This window comes from Leishmania infantum, chromosome 36, assembly GCF_000002875.2.
Source record: "Leishmania infantum JPCM5 genome chromosome 36".
Lineage (NCBI taxonomy): Eukaryota > Euglenozoa > Kinetoplastea > Trypanosomatida > Trypanosomatidae > Leishmania > Leishmania infantum.
This window is the reverse complement of record NC_009420.2, coordinates 1,167,001-1,186,190: the sequence shown is the minus strand read 5'-3', so window position 1 is coordinate 1,186,190 and position 19,190 is coordinate 1,167,001. Positions and strand designations below refer to the sequence as shown.

Genomic DNA, 19,190 nt, shown 5'->3' with positions numbered 1-19,190 from the left:
GGCGTTGAGCGTGTGTGCTCGCATTCGTGTGGTGCGTGCCTCTGCTCCCTTTACTCCCCCTCCTCGCCGAATCCACATGGTCTGCTGATCTCCTTTTGTTCTGATTTGTCTTGTTCGGTTGGCGCTTGTCTCTGGGTGCGCTTCTCCCGCCTGCTGGCAAGGATGGCCGAGCCGAAGTAAGGGTAAACTGCACCGTCTTGCAGCGAATTCCGTTGCTCCAGAGGGCGGCACGGTGGGAGAGCAAACAAGCCCATGGCGATGCAGCCGCGCGTCTCAGCAGTGATCACGTCGGGAAGCTGGGCAAAATGCGCACTCAACCATCTCGCGACCTCCGTGACATGGGTGGATAAGGCGTCTTCGAACGCAAATTCTATCTTCGCAACGTACATAACTCGATGGGCGCGCGTTTCTGGTGAATCGGCCGGGCGCGTGCTCCCTCTTGGCTCTACGCAAAGACAGAAGCATGGAATCTCTAACGGGATGCGAGTTCAAGGGAAAATAGGAATGGCCACACAATTCGACCGCACCGCGTGGAACCATGAATGGAGAGAGGGATGGGGCATGTGCCGCATCTCAGCGCAGCTGCGGGGCTGGGGGAGGAGGTCACGCTGTCGCTAATACGCCATCCACGCCTGTCCCACCCTCTTTGCGGGACACTGTTTGCATGCCGCCAAACTCTCTGAATTTGTCATACTCTCTACGTGGCCTGCCTGCACTCCTTCTTCTCCACCCCACTTCCTTTCCTCCTGTGCGCAGCTCTGTCAAGTCGGCGACTGCGACGGTCGCTCTCCCTTTGCTTTTCTCGTGTCGCCGCTGGCTCGCGACGTGCTCCGCCCAGCACGCACTTTGTGCGAGGAGGAGGCCCTCGCCGCTGTGCTTTGAGCGCGCCTGTGTGCCGGCTCCCGCTCTTCGAGCCAGTGTGCATAACGATGTTGTCTAGTGCTCACAGCGCGGCATTCGCGCGGCCCACAGCCGCTCTCTGGACTTCCGCGCGCAGCTTTGGTGCCGGCCCGACGCGACTCTTGCTTGGGCTGGAGCAGGTGCAGGATGTGCCCACCTCAACCGACCGCAAGCCCACCGGTATGCACCGCGGTCCTGGCAAGCGCCAGACCGCACCCAAGGAGGCGGCACAGTATCAATTCATAAAGAAGTGGGACTTACAGATGCGCGAGGCATGGGACGAGCTTGAGCCGTTCAAGGGGCTGCCAAAGCCCAAGGCGCAGTTTGGCAACGAAGCCGCCGAGGTCATCTGGCCATACGCGCTGCTGCTTGAGAATGTCATCAAGGTACACCCGTACACCAAGTCCATTTATGTCTATTATAGTCAGCGGCAGAGCACACCGCTGGGAGAGCTGGCGGCACGAGTGGCGAAACGTGTGTCGCAGGCATATCTGATCCCCATCACCTTCCACAACTCGCATGTGTACGTGGAGGCGGAGATGCTACTCGAGTACAGCGAAACACCATGGGTTGTCGTCCACTGCCTCGACGGCACACACAAACTCATTCCTGTAAAGCCGCAGGCTGGTCAGACCGTGAAGGAGGGTGCCGAGGAGGTTCTGAACGGCATCGTGAGCGCCTGCAACGAAATAGGCAACGCAGTGAAGAACCCTAAGGAGGTGATGAGATTGCTCAGTGAGCGTCCTCTGCAGAACCAGTACGTGCGCGTGAACTACCAGTGGTACGGCGACACGCCTGAGGAGCGCATGAGCCACCTCGTCAAGTGGGACTACGAGCCGGAGGAGGTAGTACCGCAGTTGCGCAACCGCACGCAGCATGTGCTAGACTGGATGAACTACGACGGTAATCTGCCAACGCACAACTCCGTGCGGGTGAACATTCGCAGGGAAGCTGCTCGCATGCGCAAGCCTAACGTGTCTGCCGGGCCAAAGACCTTCTTCAACTCCTCCGGCTCACGGGCCAACGCGCGTACTGCACGCTTTAATAATTCTCGCAGCTCGCAGTCGTAAAGCATGACGCCCATGGAGAAGATGAACGTGTTTTTCAGGGTAAAAGCGAGGCCACTGGCAAGGCTGGGGGGGGGGGGGGGCACCCAAAACATGGCACCCGTAAGGCAAAGGAGAGTGTTGTGTGTGTGCGCGCGCGCTCCGCATCCCCAGCGGAGGTATGTACTCTCATATGCAGGTGTGTCGGGGAGGGACAATTCTACGCGTATCGTGCTTTCACTGCTGTTCTCTGTCGGTGCATCTACGTTCAAGTTGTTGGAAGTAAGGGGGAAGAGGCAATCAAGCATGCGCCGCCTAGTCACTGCGCCCCGTGTAGACGCTTGGTGTGGCAGTCACCTCCCGTCCCGCCTCTGCGCGCCTGCAAGTTGGTGTTTTGGGCTCCCTTTTCCTTTGCCACAAACTGAACCACAGAATATATTCACTTGCTTTGTCCACACACACTCTTTTGCAGGTGGAGAGGTGTAATGACCCACTGTAGCGTACGTGTGCGTGGAGCGTCGCGCTCTCCGTCACGTTCGTTCGCTAGAGAGGGACGCGAATATGATAGGTTCAGCGTGCCGCGAAGGCCACGGAGTCGGCGCTCCGCATGGCGCACAGCCGGCCTCCCCCTCCTCTCTGCGCGTAACGCATTTTATGTGACATTAGGTGGCTCCCATGTCACCATACTCTTCTCCATCCCCCACCGCTCTAAGCCTGCCCTGCCACGTGCTTCACTGCCCCCTCTACTGGGCAAGGTTTTTCCTTGGCGCAAAAGGAGCGAGAAAAACGCCTTGCCAGCTCTGCTAAGCAACGTTGCCCCTATCGTCACCAAAAGTGCGAATGGATAGCGCGCCATTTGAGGATCAAGACCTCGCCATGGCCTCGCGCGAGAGCGTGCAGCATGCCATCCACATTCAGAGCGAGGCGTACCGGCAAGCGCTCAGCGAATTGGCGGGAGAGTTGTATGTAGAGGCATACAAGCACTCACTGAAGCAGGCTCTCCGCAAGCACGCTGCTCAGTGGAAAATTGGCAGCGACGCGGACGAACACGCAAAAGGCACCCTGAACCTACACACACACTGAGAGTGAAGAGGCGAAGCAGGGGGGAGGCTCCTCCCTCCCTCCCCGAAGTTGCCATGCTCGCCCCCGTCGACTAGGCTTGTCCTCCATTTGCCCTCTAAAGTGTCTCGCATCGTCGGAGTCGAGAGCAGTGTGGGTGGGTTTGAGTCTGTGCATTGGCTCTGGTGACTCGCATTCTTCGTCCGACTGCTGCGCATGTGCCTCTGCACGAGATAGTCGGCTTAACTTCGCCTAAGAAAACGAAGAAGACAAGGAAAATCTGGCTTCTCCTGCGGTGGGTGCCTGTTACGCATTCGGAACTCTCCCTCTCGTCCTGGGTGGGGCTCAGCCAAGCCTGCATACGCACTGCCCCCCCCCTTTGCCTCCCCCATGTACCCCTTCCACTACTTCCTCTACCCCATTTTGCCCTGGCGTTCAACTGCCTTGTCGCGCATCTATAGACACAAGCTCGCGTTCAGGTACGGGCGCAGGTCGAAACACGCCGAAGATACGATCGAGACAGCAAGCAGCATGTGCACCCCAACCTGTGCAGCATCGGAGTGCGTTGCAGCTAGCATCCGGTGGCTCGACTACGCCAGCGCAACTCTAAACCCAGATCGACTACCAGAACACGCCGTACACCTGGGCGAGCTGCTCGCCCTTTTGCGTAGCGCGCAGTCGCCGCCGTCAACGCTGCAAGATGAGTGGAGCGCACAGGTGTGGGCCATGGCAGGGGAGCCGTACCTCGTGTACCTCCTTCGCTGCCTCGCTCACCAGAGCGGTCTGACGCAGCTTTCGCCGCACTTTGTCGTGCCGACCACCGAGATCGACAACGACGACGGTGTCGCGGTCGCTGCCGTGACCGCAGGGAACTCCGCAAACCATCCATCTCGCCTGTTCTGGGAGCGGTGTGTGGTGGTGGGTGTGCGGGTGGAGCCCACGACGAAGAACCTCCTGCAGACCGGCTGGGAGACGCAGCCATGTCCGCATTGCGTGGTTCGAGAAGGAGCAGCGGCAGATGCGCATGATGGTCCTAGCAGGCGACAGCGATTGTGTGTGCTGCCGCTCCTGTACGGAGGAACTCAGTGCGGCGAGTGCGGCCATGCGCTCCCACTGGTGCCGACGTGGACTCGTGCCCTCTACTTGGTGCTGCAGCGCCGCGATCGCAGCCGCGCAGCAGCTGTCGCGTACGGCGAGGAGGTGCACCGCCACCTATGGCTGGGAGTGGCAATCGATGCTCTCCTTTACACATCCGCAACGGAGAAGCAACAGCAGCTTCTCGTGGTGCACGCTGCTGCTGCACCGGCACGGGCTGCTCCGTCGGCCACGCTGCCATGCGCCGAAACCACGAAGGGAGCACTTCACATCTTTTGCCAGGACGAGCATGTTAGCCGCCTGGCCCTAAAGTGGGGAGACGGCACTGCCTTCTACGCGGCAGCCAATCTCCACGACGTGGCCCGTCGCGTTGCCCCGCAGCTGCAGGGGCAGGCGCACATCAAGGAACTCCTCCTATTAGTAGTGCTGTACATCGTGTATCATGCAAGCCATCCGGAGGCGGCTGGGTCGCATCGGCACCCACTGCACGTGCTGCTCGTAGGGCCAGCGAAGACGGGCAAAAGTGCGCTGCTGCGGGAGGTGGCGCAGCTTATCGGGTTGGAGGCAGAGGTGCTTGAGGCCACCGTAGTGCGAACTGGCGGTAGCGGCGGTGCTGCCGGTGGCTCCTCGTTCTCCGCTGCCCTTCCTATGCGACGCAGTGCCGTCCTCATGGCAGGCTCCGGCATGACCGCCTCCACGCTGGTGCTGGACCAACTCCCTTCTACCGCAGCCGGCGCCGCTGCTATGGCGCCGCTACTGGAGGCGATGGAGCGCGGGCACGGCTGCGGCGCAGCGGGCGGAGAAGAAGGCGCCGCTGCTGGAGGTCCCGATGTTCATCAGCTCCCGTCAACCATCATCGCTGCTGCCGGTGAAGAGAGTGCAGCAGCCGTGCAACTAGCGCCTTACTTCTCGCTAATCGCCGCCGTAGCGCCAACGAACTCGCTCGATGACACTGCGATCATCAGCCAAGACGTCGTCGCCGCGTCGAGGGCGAGATCGTCGCACAGCAGGGCGACGTCACGCAGCATGTCGCGGGCAACACAGCTGTCAGCATCGTCGCCACACCACTCTCAGAGCGGCCCATCCGTCTCGCAGAGCACTTCTCGCAGAATCGATCCCAGTGCCCTATCAGAGCGACTGACTCATGACGACGTGCGCTATTTTGTCCGACGCGCTGCGGAGCCTGCACTGCTGACCAGCGTGGTGAGCCACGCCGCGTGCTACGACGCGTTCATTGGCAAGCTGGTGGATTGCGCAGGGCTGCTGGAAGAAGCACAACCGTCGGTCTGCCACGCTCTCCCGCCTCCCTCTGCGTGCCGCGGACAGCATCGCATCGGTCATCCCTCGGCGGCCAGCGACTCCCTGCGTGCGGCGCCTCTGGCCATCGATGAACACCTGCGCATCTTGTGCGCTCTCTCCCGGGCCCGGGTACTGCTGGAGCGCGCGGAGCTCCTCCGTGACGCCGGCTGGACGGCGCAGATGCGCGACGAAGTCTGGGCGCTCTATCATGGCCACCTTGTCGCCTTTGCTGATCTGATACAGCGTCGCAGCTGTGGTTCAGGGGCCATGGCATCCCGCGACCCAGCTGAGGTGCTTCGCATGACTTCGTGGCAGTCCTCGTTTTTCGACGCCTGCGGCGGCAGCACAGCTGCACCCGCACCCGCAGGCTATCCGCCTCCCAGTCGATTCAGCGGTGATGCTGCGGCTCTGGGAAGGGAGTGGAAAGGTGGGATGTGTGCGATGTCATCACGCGAAGGACGGGGCCTTTGGCATCCGCAGAAGACGCCCTCGAAGAAGCGATGCCGACTGATGTTTGTCGACGCGCTTCGCCAGCGTCAGCGTCTCTCAGCCCCGGTGGAGGGCGCCGTTCCTCCGTCGGAAGTAGAGCACCTCTTCGGGCTACTCGGTGGCAGCAGCGCCTTTGGTGATCCGCTTGATGTCGTGATCAGCCAGATGCAGGAGGAAGGACTACTCCTTCGCCGACCTGGCGGGTGGCGTTCCCTGTAGGAATGCGGCGGTTGCATGGCTGTGTCATACATGCCGACCACCACGCGTCATCACCGCGAGCGCAGCTTGCCGGACACCGGCTACAGCCGCTTCTGTTGTTGTCGCGTTCTTTGTGTGTCTGTGTGTGTGTGTGTGTGTGTGGTGTGTGCTTGCCGGCTTCTGCTGCGTCTCTCTGCTCTCCTCCTCCTAACAGACTTCTTTTCTTCGCCATACAAGCAGCCATCTTCTTCGTCCTTTCTCTCCCTATTCTCCACCCTTCCTCTCTCCCTCCCCCCTGCCATCGCCGCCGCCGGCCCGACCCGCCCCGTTCCGCACAAGCAGCGTGGCATCTATTCATGCACGCTCTTTGTTTTCGGCTTTTCTCTTCTTGTGCTGTTCAATCGCACCTTCCCGCTCCTGCTGCGCTCCTCGCAAGAGACAGCAAGCAAGCAATATGGTACCCGATGGAGAGAGTGAGAGGGGAGAAGACGAAGTACGAGTTAGTTTCGCGAGTCGCCCTCGACATACGTGCCCTTACCACCGCTGCCGGAGACATGGAGACTTCGCAAACGAAGCGCCGTCACGGGATCAGAGCGGTGTCTCTGAGCCGAAAGGCCGCAATGAGAAGCTGCTTGCCGCTTCATGTGGGCAAGGCTTCTGTTTCCGCCATCAGTGCTGCTGCTGCTGCTGCTCCTTCCTCTCAACTTTCGTGCGACTTTTTTTTCGCTTTTGTGTTCCACGTCCTGTCCTGTCCGGTTGGCGCGTCTCTCGGTGCATGTCGTGTCGTCATACTCTCCCATGGCGGCGCCAATGCACCCACGCGCACACTCGCCCGCCGCTATCGATAGAAGCGTCGCCTTATGCGGTAACGGAGGCTCACCGTTCATGGATGAAATATATCGGTGTTGCTACGGCCACAAACAAAACAACAGACGAGGCGGTCTTTTGACGCCGCTCTCTTCCCCACCCTACCCCCTCTCCCCTCGCCTCACTCTTGGCACGAGGGCAGCGCGCGCACACGCGTATAGCGTCTATAGTGGGTGAAAGGTGTGCTGTAGCAGTCACCTCACCTATTGTTTCTTTTTGTTGTTGCTGTTACTTTCTTCAGCACGTTCTTGCTTTACCTTTGGCCCTGGTGCACCGCATCCGCCCGCTTGCCTGCACACCCCCTCCACAGCAACGGTTTCCTCATTTTGCGCAAACGTCATTACCTCTCCTCGGCCCTCGCCCCAGCCATCGCCGTGCCGATGTCGTCTCCAGCACCACCTACCGATCGCGCAGACGCTGGGCTGCTTCATCATCTGTCGCACTCCCCGCCAGAGTCACCGGAATCGTCCCCGCCGCCGCCAGCCTCCTCGCACCGCACGGCCGTGCTCACCTGGGAAGACGTCAGCTATACCGTCAGCGGGGCTGACGAAGGGGAAAGCCGCACCCTCGTGCGACATGTCTCCGGCTACGTTAAAAGTGGCGAGATGCTCGCCGTTCTAGGACCTTCTGGGGCGGGCAAGACGACGTTGCTCGATATCTTAGCGCAGCGCAAGATGAAAAGCAAGGGCAACATCACAGGTAGAATTATGCTGAACGGAGAGCCCGTTGAGCCGGCCGCCTTCCGGCTTTGCAGCGGCTACGTGCAGCAGGAGGACATTATGCATAGCTATGTGACCGTCGAGGAGGTGGTCCGCTTTTCTGCCACCCTCCGCACCTCGCCGACTATTTCGGAAGAGGCGCTGGAGAGTCGGGTGTCTCAGGTGCTTCGGCAGCTTGGTATTTATCACGTGCGCCACAGCTGCATCGGTAGCGCACTAATGCGCGGCATCAGCGGTGGAGAGCGAAAGCGGTGCGCTGTCGCCGCAGAGATGGTGACGTTGCCGTCCCTGCTCTTCCTGGATGAGCCGACAACCGGCCTCGACACCTTCACGGCGCTGCATCTCCTCACGCTTCTGCGCTCGCTCTCCCGTTCAGGGGTGGCTGTTGTTTTCTCCATCCATCAGCCGCGCTCGCGCATCTACGAGGTCTTTGACCGCGTTCTGCTGCTGAACGGAGTCGGGGAGGAAGCGTACTTCGGACCTGCCGCTGACGCGGTCCGGTTTCTTGCCGAGATCGGCCTCTCCTCCGGCTGTTCGAGCAACCCAGCCGACTACCTCATCGACGCCGTTTCCGTTTTGCCAGTCGAGGAGGAGGCGTGGCTGTCAGAAGAGGCGCAGCAATCGGCGGCAGTGGAGGCAGCCACGTACGGAAATCAGCTCAGCCTACCCTCGCCGTCAGTCGACTCAAAGGAAAGGTGGGAACGGTTGCCGTCGGCAGCGCCAACGCAAGGCCGTGACATCGCCGCCGCCTTTTCTTCTCTACGCCTAGCCGACGTTATGCGGCAAATCGACGAGCTGCAACGCTCCTCCAGAGCGGCAACAGCGGCGCTGACCGCGACCGGATCCCCAGTGCGCGCCTATCACCGCAGGTGGACCACACAAGTGCGGTGCATCGCCATGCGGTGTCTGCGCAATCGTTGCCGTGACCCTGTCGCGACGTACGTCTCCGTCACGTCTGCTATTGTATTCGCCTTTCTCACGGGCACGATCTACTACCAAGTCGGAAACTCGCAGGACAGCATCCGCAGTCGCATGGGCGTCCTCTTTTTCATCATGATGATCAGTACCTTCTCCTCCCTCGGCAGCCTCGAGATGTTTCTGACTGATCGCGCCATCTACGCGCGCGAGCACCGCAACGGCATGTACAGCACATCGGCGTACTATATAGGCAAGTTTATTCAAGATGCGCCCATCGTGGTGGCGACAAACTTTGTCTTCAACTTGATTGTCTACCTCCTAGTTGGGTTGCAGGGCACCGTCGCGAAGTTTCTCATCTTCGACAGCGTCGGCGCCTTGGTCACGCTGAACAGCTACGCTCTCTGCCTTCTCATGTCGAACCTGTCCAAGGACTACGCCACCGGCAACATTCTCACCTCGCTGCTGTTGGTGCTGTATCTGCTGCCAACAGGCGGCATGCTGGTGAGTCTGAACAGCATCCCACTCATGTGGCGCTGGATCAAGCACGTTTCCTTCGCCCGCTTTGCCTTTTCAGTGATGGTGGCGAACGAGTTTGACGGGCTGACCTTCGTCTGCGACTCCGTGCCGTCCGACATCGCGCCGTGCATCACATCTGGGACGGCGTACGCGGCCTCGCAGGGCATGTATGCCAAGGACATTAGATCGCACATGCTCGTTGTCGCGTTCAGCATGGTGGTCTATCTTGTACTCGGCTACCTCGTACTGCGCGGATGGCGGTCCACTGAGGGAAAGTGAAGCCAGACGGAGGAAGGGGGTGGCCAACGAAGAGAGCAGCCGAAACGCCGATTTCGAGGTCGTTTCAGTGGAAGCAATCAGCCTGAACGTGTTGTATGGCATCGAATGCTCTACAGCTCCGGTTGCTCTGTCTGCGTCTTCATCCCTACGGTTGCGTGTTTGGAGCGATGTCATTTGTTGTCGCTGCGTCGTGCCGTTTTCTTCTTGGGCTGTGTGTTCATTATGTTTGGCTTTGCAGCGTCTTTTCGTTGTTGCTGTTACCTGCTTTCCTTTCTCTCCAGCTACTGCTGTGCAACCCATCATCTCATGCATTGCGGTTTTGACCCCTGTGTCTCTACCCACGTCACCCCTCCGGCCCACCGCCCCCCCCCACCACCCCTGCGTGTAGTAGGTGGTCCAGCACTGCCTCGTGTTGGGGTACCATTATTTCTTGCTTTTTCAGCGTCTCCATTCGACCACGGCCCAGGTCAACAGTTATACGTATACAAAACCACAGCACACTTGCTTCGGCTGCACCACGGCTGCGTCAGGAAACCGGGCCAATCAACACCGTTTGGCGTCGTCCAGCCCCCGGCGATTCCACTGCATACAGCGCGCAGTCTAGGGCCAAGATTGAGCCCCGCATCACCGCAACGCAGCAAAAAGGGTGAAACAGAGCAGCAGGTGGATGCACATATTTTCTGAATCACCGACAAGACTCGTAGTGGGCTTGTACAAACGTGCTCTCATGATGATCGCACGTCTCTTTGGGTCAGTCCCCACCCAGACCTGTCCGCCAAGAGCCTGCACTTGTGCCCGAGGACAGTCTGTGCAGGCTGCTTGACGGGCCCGCATCATTAGGGTGTTGGGGCACTGTCGCAACGAAATCACCGAAAAGAACGCGCGGTGCCGCGTAAGCTGCCTTGATCGAGGGGGGCAGATGTTCTCTGCCAATGTAGCTCGCCCATCGGAATGCGGTGGAAGAGGGGGTGGGTGGGTGGGCGGGTGACGATATAAGAACGCTGAAAAGAGTGCATACAGAAGACAAAGTGTGTCAGCACTGGTGTCGCCCTTTCCTCGTGCATCGCAGCGACCTCCTGCTGGTTGCTCAGGACATTTAGCAGCATGTGTCCCTCCTCTCCCTTCCCTCACCCTTGTTTCTCTTCGCCCACGCGCGCGTGCTCTCTTTGCCGCATCAACCACCGCCGTGTCTGTCCGTGCTCAAATCGCAAGCGCACAGAGAAGCGCGCATTTTGCTTTCCTTTTTTCTTTCCTGGCGAGTTCACGCGCGCACACACACACCAGCTCACATCACTGCAGGAGCACGTGCCAGGGTGGAGGATCTCGTCGTGCCCTTTCACAGCGGCGCAAAGGCGAGAGAGAAGCGCTCTGAAGGAACACGATAAGCTCATCCGCACAGACGCGCGCACTCTGGTAATCCCCGAAGGACGGCAGCAAGATGACGGAGGTGTCCGCAAGAAAGGAGCGGCGCGAGCAGCGTCAGCGAGCGCTCGGGGTAGACTGCGTAGACCGCCTCACATGGAAAGAGTGGGAGCCGGGCAAGGAGTACAAGCGCAAGATTCTCGTCAAGAACATTGACCGTGCCTCGCAGACAATTCAGCTTTCACTGCCCGTGAACCGCAAGACCTTCATTACGCCTTTTCCGGAGCCAATCACGCTGAGCAGCGGCGTTTCACACGAAATCGTCATTTCCTTTCGCCCTACAGAGCTGGTGGAGTTGCATGACGCCGTCACCGTCACTGTGGAGGGCCGCGGCTCCTTCCAGGTACGACTGGACTGTCTTACGCCGTACGCGAAGCTGACGCTGCCGCCCAGCCACGACTTCGGCTACTGCGCCGTCGGCTCCACCGCGCACGCGCAGGTGCAGCTGCGCAACAGCGGAACCGCCCCGGTAGAGTTCAGCTGGGAAGTCTCGGCGCCGTTCTGCATTCTGCCTAGTCACGCCGTGCTGGATGAGGGGGAGATAATGCACATCACACTTCTGTTCACGCCGACGGAGGGGTGCACAATGGTGGCACAGGCTGTGTGCCGCCTGACCGGAGCTGAAGACGTAATCGCCGCCCTCAAGATATCCGGCATCGGCAAGTACCCTTATATTTGTTTTCAGGAACCGAGTGCGGAGGAGAGGACGCTGGTGGTGCAAATGGAAGCGCAGCAGAACAGCGGCAGCAGCAGCGGCAAGCTGATCCACGTGTGCAACCCCTCGCCGGTGCCTGTATCGGTGCGCATTCGGCGCGTGGATGAAAGCCTAATGTGCGCCTTCCGCTTCGTTGTCGAGGGAAAGGTGGCGGCGGAGCAAGACGACCCGAATGGTGAAGGCGCCTTTCTCGTGCCGCGCGGTGCGGTGCAGCCGGTGCGCATCCACTACACCCCCGGGAGTCCCGGGGTGATTGACTTCAACACCTTTCAGTTCGACTGCGCGCATGGCAATTCGTTGCAGGTGGAGCTTAGTGGAACGACGCTTGGCCCGCGCGTGACAGCATCGATCAGTAGTCTCGACTACGAGGCCGTGGACCTGGAGCACATGCCCGCCGAGAAGCAGCGCACGCGTCACTTGACGCTGCGAAACGCGTCGGCAACGGACGCCCCCTTCACGTGGATGAACACGTTGCCGGGGGCGGCCTTTACTGTAGTACCTCACAGCGGTGTTGTTGGGGCGCAGTCGAGTCTGCAGGTGGCCATCACTTTTCGGCCCACGCACCCCATCCTCTACTACCGTCGCCTGTACCTGCTCATCGAGGGCGCAAAGGATGTGGTGGGGGTCGATGTGCTAGGCGGTGCCTACACTAGCGATCTGCGGCCGCCGACGCTGGCTCTCGCGGACGTCGAGGCGGCGCGGCTGCGGATGGAGCGAGGCTTGGGGCTGCTCACCCCGGAGCAACTTTCGACCGTCGCCGCGGCGGCAACAGCCGCAGAGGACGAGTTGATGGGCAGCAGGCATGAGAAGGGCCAGCGCGGAGGCCGGCGCAGCTCCGTGCCTGCTGCGACGCTCGAAATTTGGCGGCGTATCGAGGAAGACGTCCGCAGCCCCGATGTGGTCATGTGTGGAGCAAAACGCAAAGTGCGCGTGCCGCTGAGCAACTTGGAGACAGCCGACGGCAGCGTTTCCATCGACACACCCTTCGGAGTCGATGCAAAGCCTCTCTACACGTTTGGCGGTGGTGGAAAAAGCGGCAGCGACTTGCGTGGGCACCTGGTGACGGTCATGAATGCATCCAATGCGACCGCTGTGGCTACCTGGAGTCTACCCGCATTGCAAGCGTGCCCGTACGCGGTAGTGCCCACGCAACAGGTTGTCCCTCCTAACGGCTCTGCCGTCTTCCAGCTCCAGTGCAGCAGCACCGTGAGCAATGATCTGCCGGCCGCCTGCACGCTCGAGTGCTATGTGAACTATGAGTCCATGTCTGCCTTCTACTTGGCGCCGGACGCGTGCGTGGTGCCGCCGCAGTGCTTCACAGTGACCTGCACGAGTGCCAGCATTTCTGTCTTCACCTCAGCGAAGCAGAAATCGCAGCAACAGCAGCAAAGCACATCCAGCCACATCAGCTACGCGCGTCAGGTGTGCCTGCCGGCGTGTCGCGTCGGTGGCTCCTCCTACCAAGTGATAGCGTTCCAGAACAAGGCTGCCACGCCAGTGCGTTACGAGGTAACCGGTGTCATGCTCAAGCAGGTTAGTGCAGTCGTCGTGCCACCGAATATGAAGCCTGTGGCACCGGAGAAAGAAACCTCAACAGCTGCGGTGGAAGCAAGAGCAGCGCAGCAAGAGGCTGGCGAGGTGGGCGAGGCTGTGTTCTCGGTGTACCCAACTGCAGGCGTCGTGCCGGCCCTGGGCCGCCAGCTGCTTGTGGTGAAATTCAGCCCCAGAGACACGGCGCAGTACGCGGCGTCGGCCAGAATTCTGTGGGACGCAAATCTGATGCAGTCCACCGCCTCCCCCGCCGCTAGTGCTGCACTATTAGCTGCCGCGGACATCACACACCTCAACCTCTTCGGTGAAGTATGCCTTCCGCAGCTTCAGTGGCGCCAGGTTGGCGAAGACGTGACGGTGCCGCTGAGCATGATTACGCTGCCGCCGAGTTGCGTCTCGGGCGAATCGCAACAGCGCGCGTGGGTACGCAACCCGACGGGGCTGCCAGTGGAGTTCCGCTTCGACACGTCAGCGGAGCTTCTCGGGGTGCTTCGCATGGAGCCCGAGCAGGGTGTGGTGCCCGGCGGTGCGCGGCTCCCCGTCACGCTCTTCTTCAGCCCACAGCAGCCTCGCGTGTTCGACGGCTTTCTGCAGCTCTACGTGCAAGGGGGAGCCGAGGAAGCGGCAGCGCCGGGCGCGGCGCAGCTTCGGTACTGTCAGCAGCTGCGCGTGCTCGGCGAAGGCGCGTACGGAGACGTGGAGGTGGAGCCGCGGATCATGGACATCGGAGATGCCGCTGACACACGAGAGCAGCAGGCCGCCCTCACACTGTATAATAGCGGCTACTGCGATGTGCAGTACGATGTACGCGCCATGCTGGTGCACGCCGGCAAGTCGGGAGCCGGCGCCGCGGTGGTGCCGCGCCTTCACAACAGCCGCGGTGTCCTACCAGCGCGCACGCACACAACAGTGCTCGTGGCGGCGCAGCCTGCGCCGGGCTTGACGGAGTTCCTCGTCTATGCCATCGTTAGCGGCTTGTCCACCGACGTGGCCAACGTGCCGAACGCATCAACCGCAGAGGAGGCCGAACGGCACCCCCATTGCCGCTGGCGTCTACGGGCCGCACACCCGGCAGTTCAGGTGGTGGACGTCGACCTCCCCGGCGTGGCGCGGCCGCTGGCGTGGCAGCAACTCAGTCTCAACGCCATCAACGCGCAGCTCGCCACGGCTTCTGCGGAGCCTGAGGATAGCATCAATAGCGCACACGCCTCCTTCCAGCACTACGTTAGCGGATTGGACCCGATTTCGATGGATCTTGGCGTAGCGCACGAAGGTGACAGCACCGTGTGCGTCAAGGTGTGTCTCAAGAACACCGGCGACTGCCCGGCGCCGTTCGACGTGATGCTGCCAACGCAGCATGAGGCGAACAGAGAGCACTGGTGCCTGGAAAACGCAGAGCTGGAAAGTTTGTACTACATCATTGATCGCGGACTCGTGACGGTAGCACCGCAGCAGGGAAGCATTGATGTTGGGCAGACAGTTCAGCTTGAGGTGCGTTACGTGCACAGCGAGGTGGGTGTCCATCGACTGCCGATGGTGCTGCGCGTTGGCCGCGGTGGGCGGCGCGTCGCCGTGGTGCTGGAAGGACGCACGTTGCCTGCTGAGGTACGCGCGTTGAACTTCCACCACCAGAAGGTGTACGAGCTGATGCCGGTTGCCCTCGGCGACATGGAGCCGCCGCTGCAATTCATCACGGCAACAAACCCGTTTGATGAGCCTGCCGAGTACTCGGTCGACTTGAAGGCACTGCAGGAGCACACGCGAGAGCACTACGGCTTCCCTGTGTTTCAGTGCGTCGACCCGCGGGGCACGGTTTCGCCACGCGGCACGGTCCACATCGGCTTCTACTTCAGACCGCTGGAGGCGAGAGAGTACCGCGTGAGCGTCCTGCTGCAGACAGTGCAGGGAGAGGGCTACTATGTCGATTTGGTCGGCAGCGGCTACCACCCACGCAAGGTGGCGGCGACGTCGGTGATACAGTGGATCGGCCATGCACTGATGCAAGTTCCCGCCGTCCCGCCCACCCTCGCCGCGCGCGCGCACACTGCGTTCTTGTCCGACGACGTCTGCAAGCTGGGCGCCGTCCCGTACTTCACACTGTGTAGGCGCACCTGCACATTGCAGCTCGCCGCCGACTGTCCGACTGCTATGCGCTACACCTGGCACGTCGATCGCCCGCAGCGGGGTGACGCACAGGCCGTTGTGCGCCCCTCCGAAGGCGTTGTGAAGCCCGGCAAGGAGCAGACGTTTAAGATAGTCTTCTACTCAGGCAGTACTAGCCAGGTGCTGGAGAGACTTATGACGTGCGCTGTCGTGCCTTGCGCCGCGGCGAGCGACGGGGAAGAAAAGCAGCACAGTGACAGTGGAAGTCGCCCTGGCCGGCGTACTAGGGCACCGCCGCTCCCTAGACCCAACTCCTCGAACGACGGCGGCCGCAGTGCCGCGTCGCTCAGCCTTCTTCTGCAAGCGCGAGTGATGCCGAAGGACGACTATGAGGCCCTGTATGGATCAGAGAAGCTGAATACCGCCTTCGCACCGCCCCTCTACAATAGCCACGCTGATCCGGTATCCCCCACACTGTTACCAGTCGCCTCCCAGACCACCACAAGCCCCGCCACGACGGCAGAAGTGTGCTTTGTGAAAGGGGTGATGGACGAGCTCATCCGCTCCCTGGTCGCCGCGCCCGCCGTTCAGAGCTCCTTCACAGCCTTGTGCGCCCCTCGTCACGTGACGTACGCCAATATGCGAGTCCTGCATGCCGCGAAGGCGACCAACGCAAAAGCCTTGTCCACCGCAGCAGCGGCAGCGCTGAGTCGCGGGAACGCCAGCTCTGCCGTGGCAACGGAGGAGGTACTGGAGGAGCTTCTCTGCAGTGCGCTTGCTGAAGCAGTCGCTGTCGTTTAATGCGCGTGGTCGACTGCACGTCTGCCTCTGTGTGTGTGTGTGTGTGTGTGTGTGTGTGTGTGTGTGTGTGTGTCTGTCTGTCTGTGCAGAAGGGCGGAAGGGTTAGGTGAAGGCAGCCACCCTCTTCCTGCACAAGACCAATAGGCACACACATACACGCGCACTCCCTCTTCTCTGTTCCCTTTTTCGCTTTCTGTTTTGATGTAAAGCGTTCAGCATGTACAGACCATTGCATATAGGCTTGTTCCAGTGTGTTCTCTTCTCGTGTGTGGGGGGTGCGCAGGTCGCCAGGCTTTTTGGTCGCAGCGCGTAGCTGTCCAAGGAAGCAGCTGTCTAGTCGCGTCTTCATGGAAAAGATGCAACAGCTCCAGAAGTGGAAGCGCACAAATGAAAAGGAGGTGAAGTGCACCTTGAAAAGTACGTATAGGCACGGATATCTCCTACCTCGGCACGACAGCGAGGCCATCGAGGGGAAGAGGGATTGCCCTGTAGTGTGATCGTGCTACTTCCGTGTCAGCAACGATGCCCTCAGCCCCGCACCTACGCCTGGAGCCATTTTCGCGAGAGCCATCGCATGGGTGTGGGGCGTACACGCAACAGGAGATTGAAGCGTTTCTTTCCCATACGGTCGTGTGGCTGCTCGTCCCTTCTCGTCCTCTTCCATGATCAGCGCTCTGTTCACTGCGGGCGAATCTCACCTAGGCTGGGTAGGCTAAAGACGTTGGCAACGCTGTCGCAGACCTCAATCCACGATTGAGGTCCGCTTATCTTACTCCACACCCGCATCCTTCCATCCTTATGAATCATTACAGTGCTTCGTCTTCTCGAACTATTTCTGTCCCACTCACCCTCCCTGGCCTCAACCCCTCATCACATCTGTCGCCAATCACATCAACAAAATACGCCTTTGCCTCGCATCTGCATGCATAGAAGAGGATTACAGTAGGAATCATGGTCTTTCAGAAGAAGAAGGCTGAGGTGTGCATCCGTACCTCCCAGTTCAAGGTGAACAAGCTGCTCAACCGCAAGCAGTTCATCGTGGAGGTAAACCACCCGCACTGGTGCGGTACCGTGCCGACGCAGCTGATCCGCAAGAAGCTGGCCACGCTGTACAAGGTTCCGGATGCGAGCCAGGTGTCCCTCTTCGGCTTCAAGACGAAGTTCGGTGGCGGCAAGACCACCGGCTTCGGTCTGATCTACGACGACCTCGCGTCCCTGAAGCGCTTCGAGCCCAACTACCGCAAGACCCGCATGGGTTTCGGCAAGGCTCGCCTGCCGGCCCGCAAGTCGGTGAAGGAGCGCCGCAACCGCAACAAGAAGCTGCGCGGCAAGGCGAAGGGCAAGCAGGTGGCCAAGAAGAAGTAAGGCTCCGTGCCGCAGCTGCACACACTTTGCATCTCGCCTCTACCCTCTCCCTGACCCTTCTCTCTTGTGCCTGCTTCTTCCACACGCACACGCGCGCAGCCTGCCAGTCACTCCAGTTTCTCTGGGTGCCCTGGTGGCCCTGCCTTGCCTGTATATCGCTAGGTGATGGCGAGTTTTCCAAAAGGCAGTGGGTGGGGTGGGGTGGGGCGGAATGGAATTGGTAGCGGAGGAAGGGGGTCCGTTAGGAGGTGCGGGTGTCTGCTATGCCAGCAGCAGCCACAGTAGTCTTGGCAGGCACTGAAGTTCCTTTCTCTTTGATTTCTCCTCCTCTCCTGTTCTTTCTGGTTTTCTTTTGGTCTCTCCATGTTATTTGACCCCCCAAAACAGCAGACAGGCACACGGATGCCCCACACGTCGCCTGGGAGACGTGGCATCTGGAGGCACCAACACGCCAGCAGCTGCCGCTCCCGACGAGAGCGAGCCGAGAAAAAGAGTCCAGTTGGAGGGTGAGGGGCATGGTGGTGTGCAACGCGCTCTCGGGGTGCCGTTGCGGAGGAGACAGTGCAGCAGCTCACCCCCCCCACGCACGTATGCCGTGCGTCGGTGCACGTGCTGCAGGCCGATGTGCGCTCGCCCTTCATGTACAATGCCTGCCACGCAAACACCCCTCGAGCACGTCAGTTCTTCTCGCCTCCGTGATGCGCCGCGCTGCGCTACTATCGCTACTACTATTTCTGTCCCACTCACCCTCCCTGGCCTCAACCCCTCATCACATCTGTCGCCAATCACATCAACAAAATACGCCTTTGCCTCGCATCTGCATGCATAGAAGAGGATTACAGTAGGAATCATGGTCTTTCAGAAGAAGAAGGCTGAGGTGTGCATCCGTACCTCCCAGTTCAAGGTGAACAAGCTGCTCAACCGCAAGCAGTTCATCGTGGAGGTAAACCACCCGCACTGGTGCGGTACCGTGCCGACGCAGCTGATCCGCAAGAAGCTGGCCACGCTGTACAAGGTTCCGGATGCGAGCCAGGTGTCCCTCTTCGGCTTCAAGACGAAGTTCGGTGGCGGCAAGACCACCGGCTTCGGTCTGATCTACGACGACCTCGCGTCCCTGAAGCGCTTCGAGCCCAACTACCGCAAGACCCGCATGGGTTTCGGCAAGGCTCGCCTGCCGGCCCGCAAGTCGGTGAAGGAGCGCCGCAACCGCAACAAGAAGCTGCGCGGCAAGGCGAAGGGCAAGCAGGTGGCCAAGAAGAAGTAAGGCTCCGTGCCGCAGCTGCACACACTTTGCATCTCGCCTCTACCCTCTCCCTGACCCTTCTCTCTTGTGCCTGCTTCTTCCACACGCACACGCGCGCAGCCTGCCAGTCACTCCAGTTTCTCTGGGTGCCCTGGTGGCCCTGCCTTGCCTGTATATCGCTAGGTGATGGCGAGTTTTCCAAAAGGCAGTGGGTGGGGTGGGGTGGGGCGGAATGGAATTGGTAGCGGAGGAAGGGGGTCCGTTAGGAGGTGCGGGTGTCTGCTATGCCAGCAGCAGCCACAGTAGTCTTGGCAGGCACTGAAGTTCCTTTCTCTTTGATTTCTCCTCCTCTCCTGTTCTTTCTGGTTTTCTTTTGGTCTCTCCATGTTATTTGACCCCCCAAAACAGCAGACAGGCACACGGATGCCCCACACGTCGCCTGGGAGACGTGGCATCTGGAGGCACCAACACGCCAGCAGCTGCCGCTCCCGACGAGAGCGAGCCGAGAAAAAGAGTCCAGTTGGAGGGTGAGGGGCATGGTGGTGTGCAACGCGCTCTCGGGGTGCCGTTTGCGGAGGAGACAGTGCAGCAGGCTCACCCCCCCC

General features: G+C 60.4%; 6 protein-coding genes across 6 annotated transcripts; all 6 read left to right on the top strand.

Annotated features, from left to right (window-relative positions):
- Positions 1–929: 929 nt before the first annotated feature.
- Positions 930–1,970, top strand: LINJ_36_3060 (conserved hypothetical protein; the record flags this gene model as incomplete). The annotated part of the gene is made up of 1 exon (XM_001469661.1): positions 930–1,970. The coding sequence occupies one exon, from the start codon at positions 930–932 to the stop codon at positions 1,968–1,970; it is 1,041 nt and encodes a 346-aa protein (XP_001469698.1).
- A 1,425-nt stretch (positions 1,971–3,395) lies between these two features.
- Positions 3,396–6,107, top strand: LINJ_36_3050 (conserved hypothetical protein; the record flags this gene model as incomplete). The annotated part of the gene is made up of 1 exon (XM_001469660.2): positions 3,396–6,107. One exon carries the CDS (start codon positions 3,396–3,398, stop codon positions 6,105–6,107), a length of 2,712 nt encoding a protein of 903 aa, XP_001469697.2.
- A 1,226-nt stretch (positions 6,108–7,333) lies between these two features.
- putative ABCG6 (ATP-binding cassette protein subfamily G, member 6) lies at positions 7,334–9,385 on the top strand (the record flags this gene model as incomplete). Its single annotated transcript, XM_001469659.1, has 1 exon — positions 7,334–9,385. The coding sequence occupies one exon, from the start codon at positions 7,334–7,336 to the stop codon at positions 9,383–9,385; it is 2,052 nt and encodes a 683-aa protein (XP_001469696.1).
- A 1,438-nt stretch (positions 9,386–10,823) lies between these two features.
- Positions 10,824–15,977, top strand: LINJ_36_3030 (conserved hypothetical protein; the record flags this gene model as incomplete). Its single annotated transcript, XM_001469658.1, has 1 exon — positions 10,824–15,977. The coding sequence occupies one exon, from the start codon at positions 10,824–10,826 to the stop codon at positions 15,975–15,977; it is 5,154 nt and encodes a 1,717-aa protein (XP_001469695.1).
- A 951-nt stretch (positions 15,978–16,928) lies between these two features.
- On the top strand, positions 16,929–17,342 carry S24E-2 (40S ribosomal protein S24e; the record flags this gene model as incomplete). Its single annotated transcript, XM_001469657.1, has 1 exon — positions 16,929–17,342. One exon carries the CDS (start codon positions 16,929–16,931, stop codon positions 17,340–17,342), a length of 414 nt encoding a protein of 137 aa, XP_001469694.1.
- Positions 17,343–18,192: 850 nt separating this feature from the next.
- S24E-1 (40S ribosomal protein S24e) lies at positions 18,193–18,606 on the top strand (the record flags this gene model as incomplete). Its single annotated transcript, XM_001469656.1, has 1 exon — positions 18,193–18,606. One exon carries the CDS (start codon positions 18,193–18,195, stop codon positions 18,604–18,606), a length of 414 nt encoding a protein of 137 aa, XP_001469693.1.
- Positions 18,607–19,190: the final 584 nt, after the last annotated feature.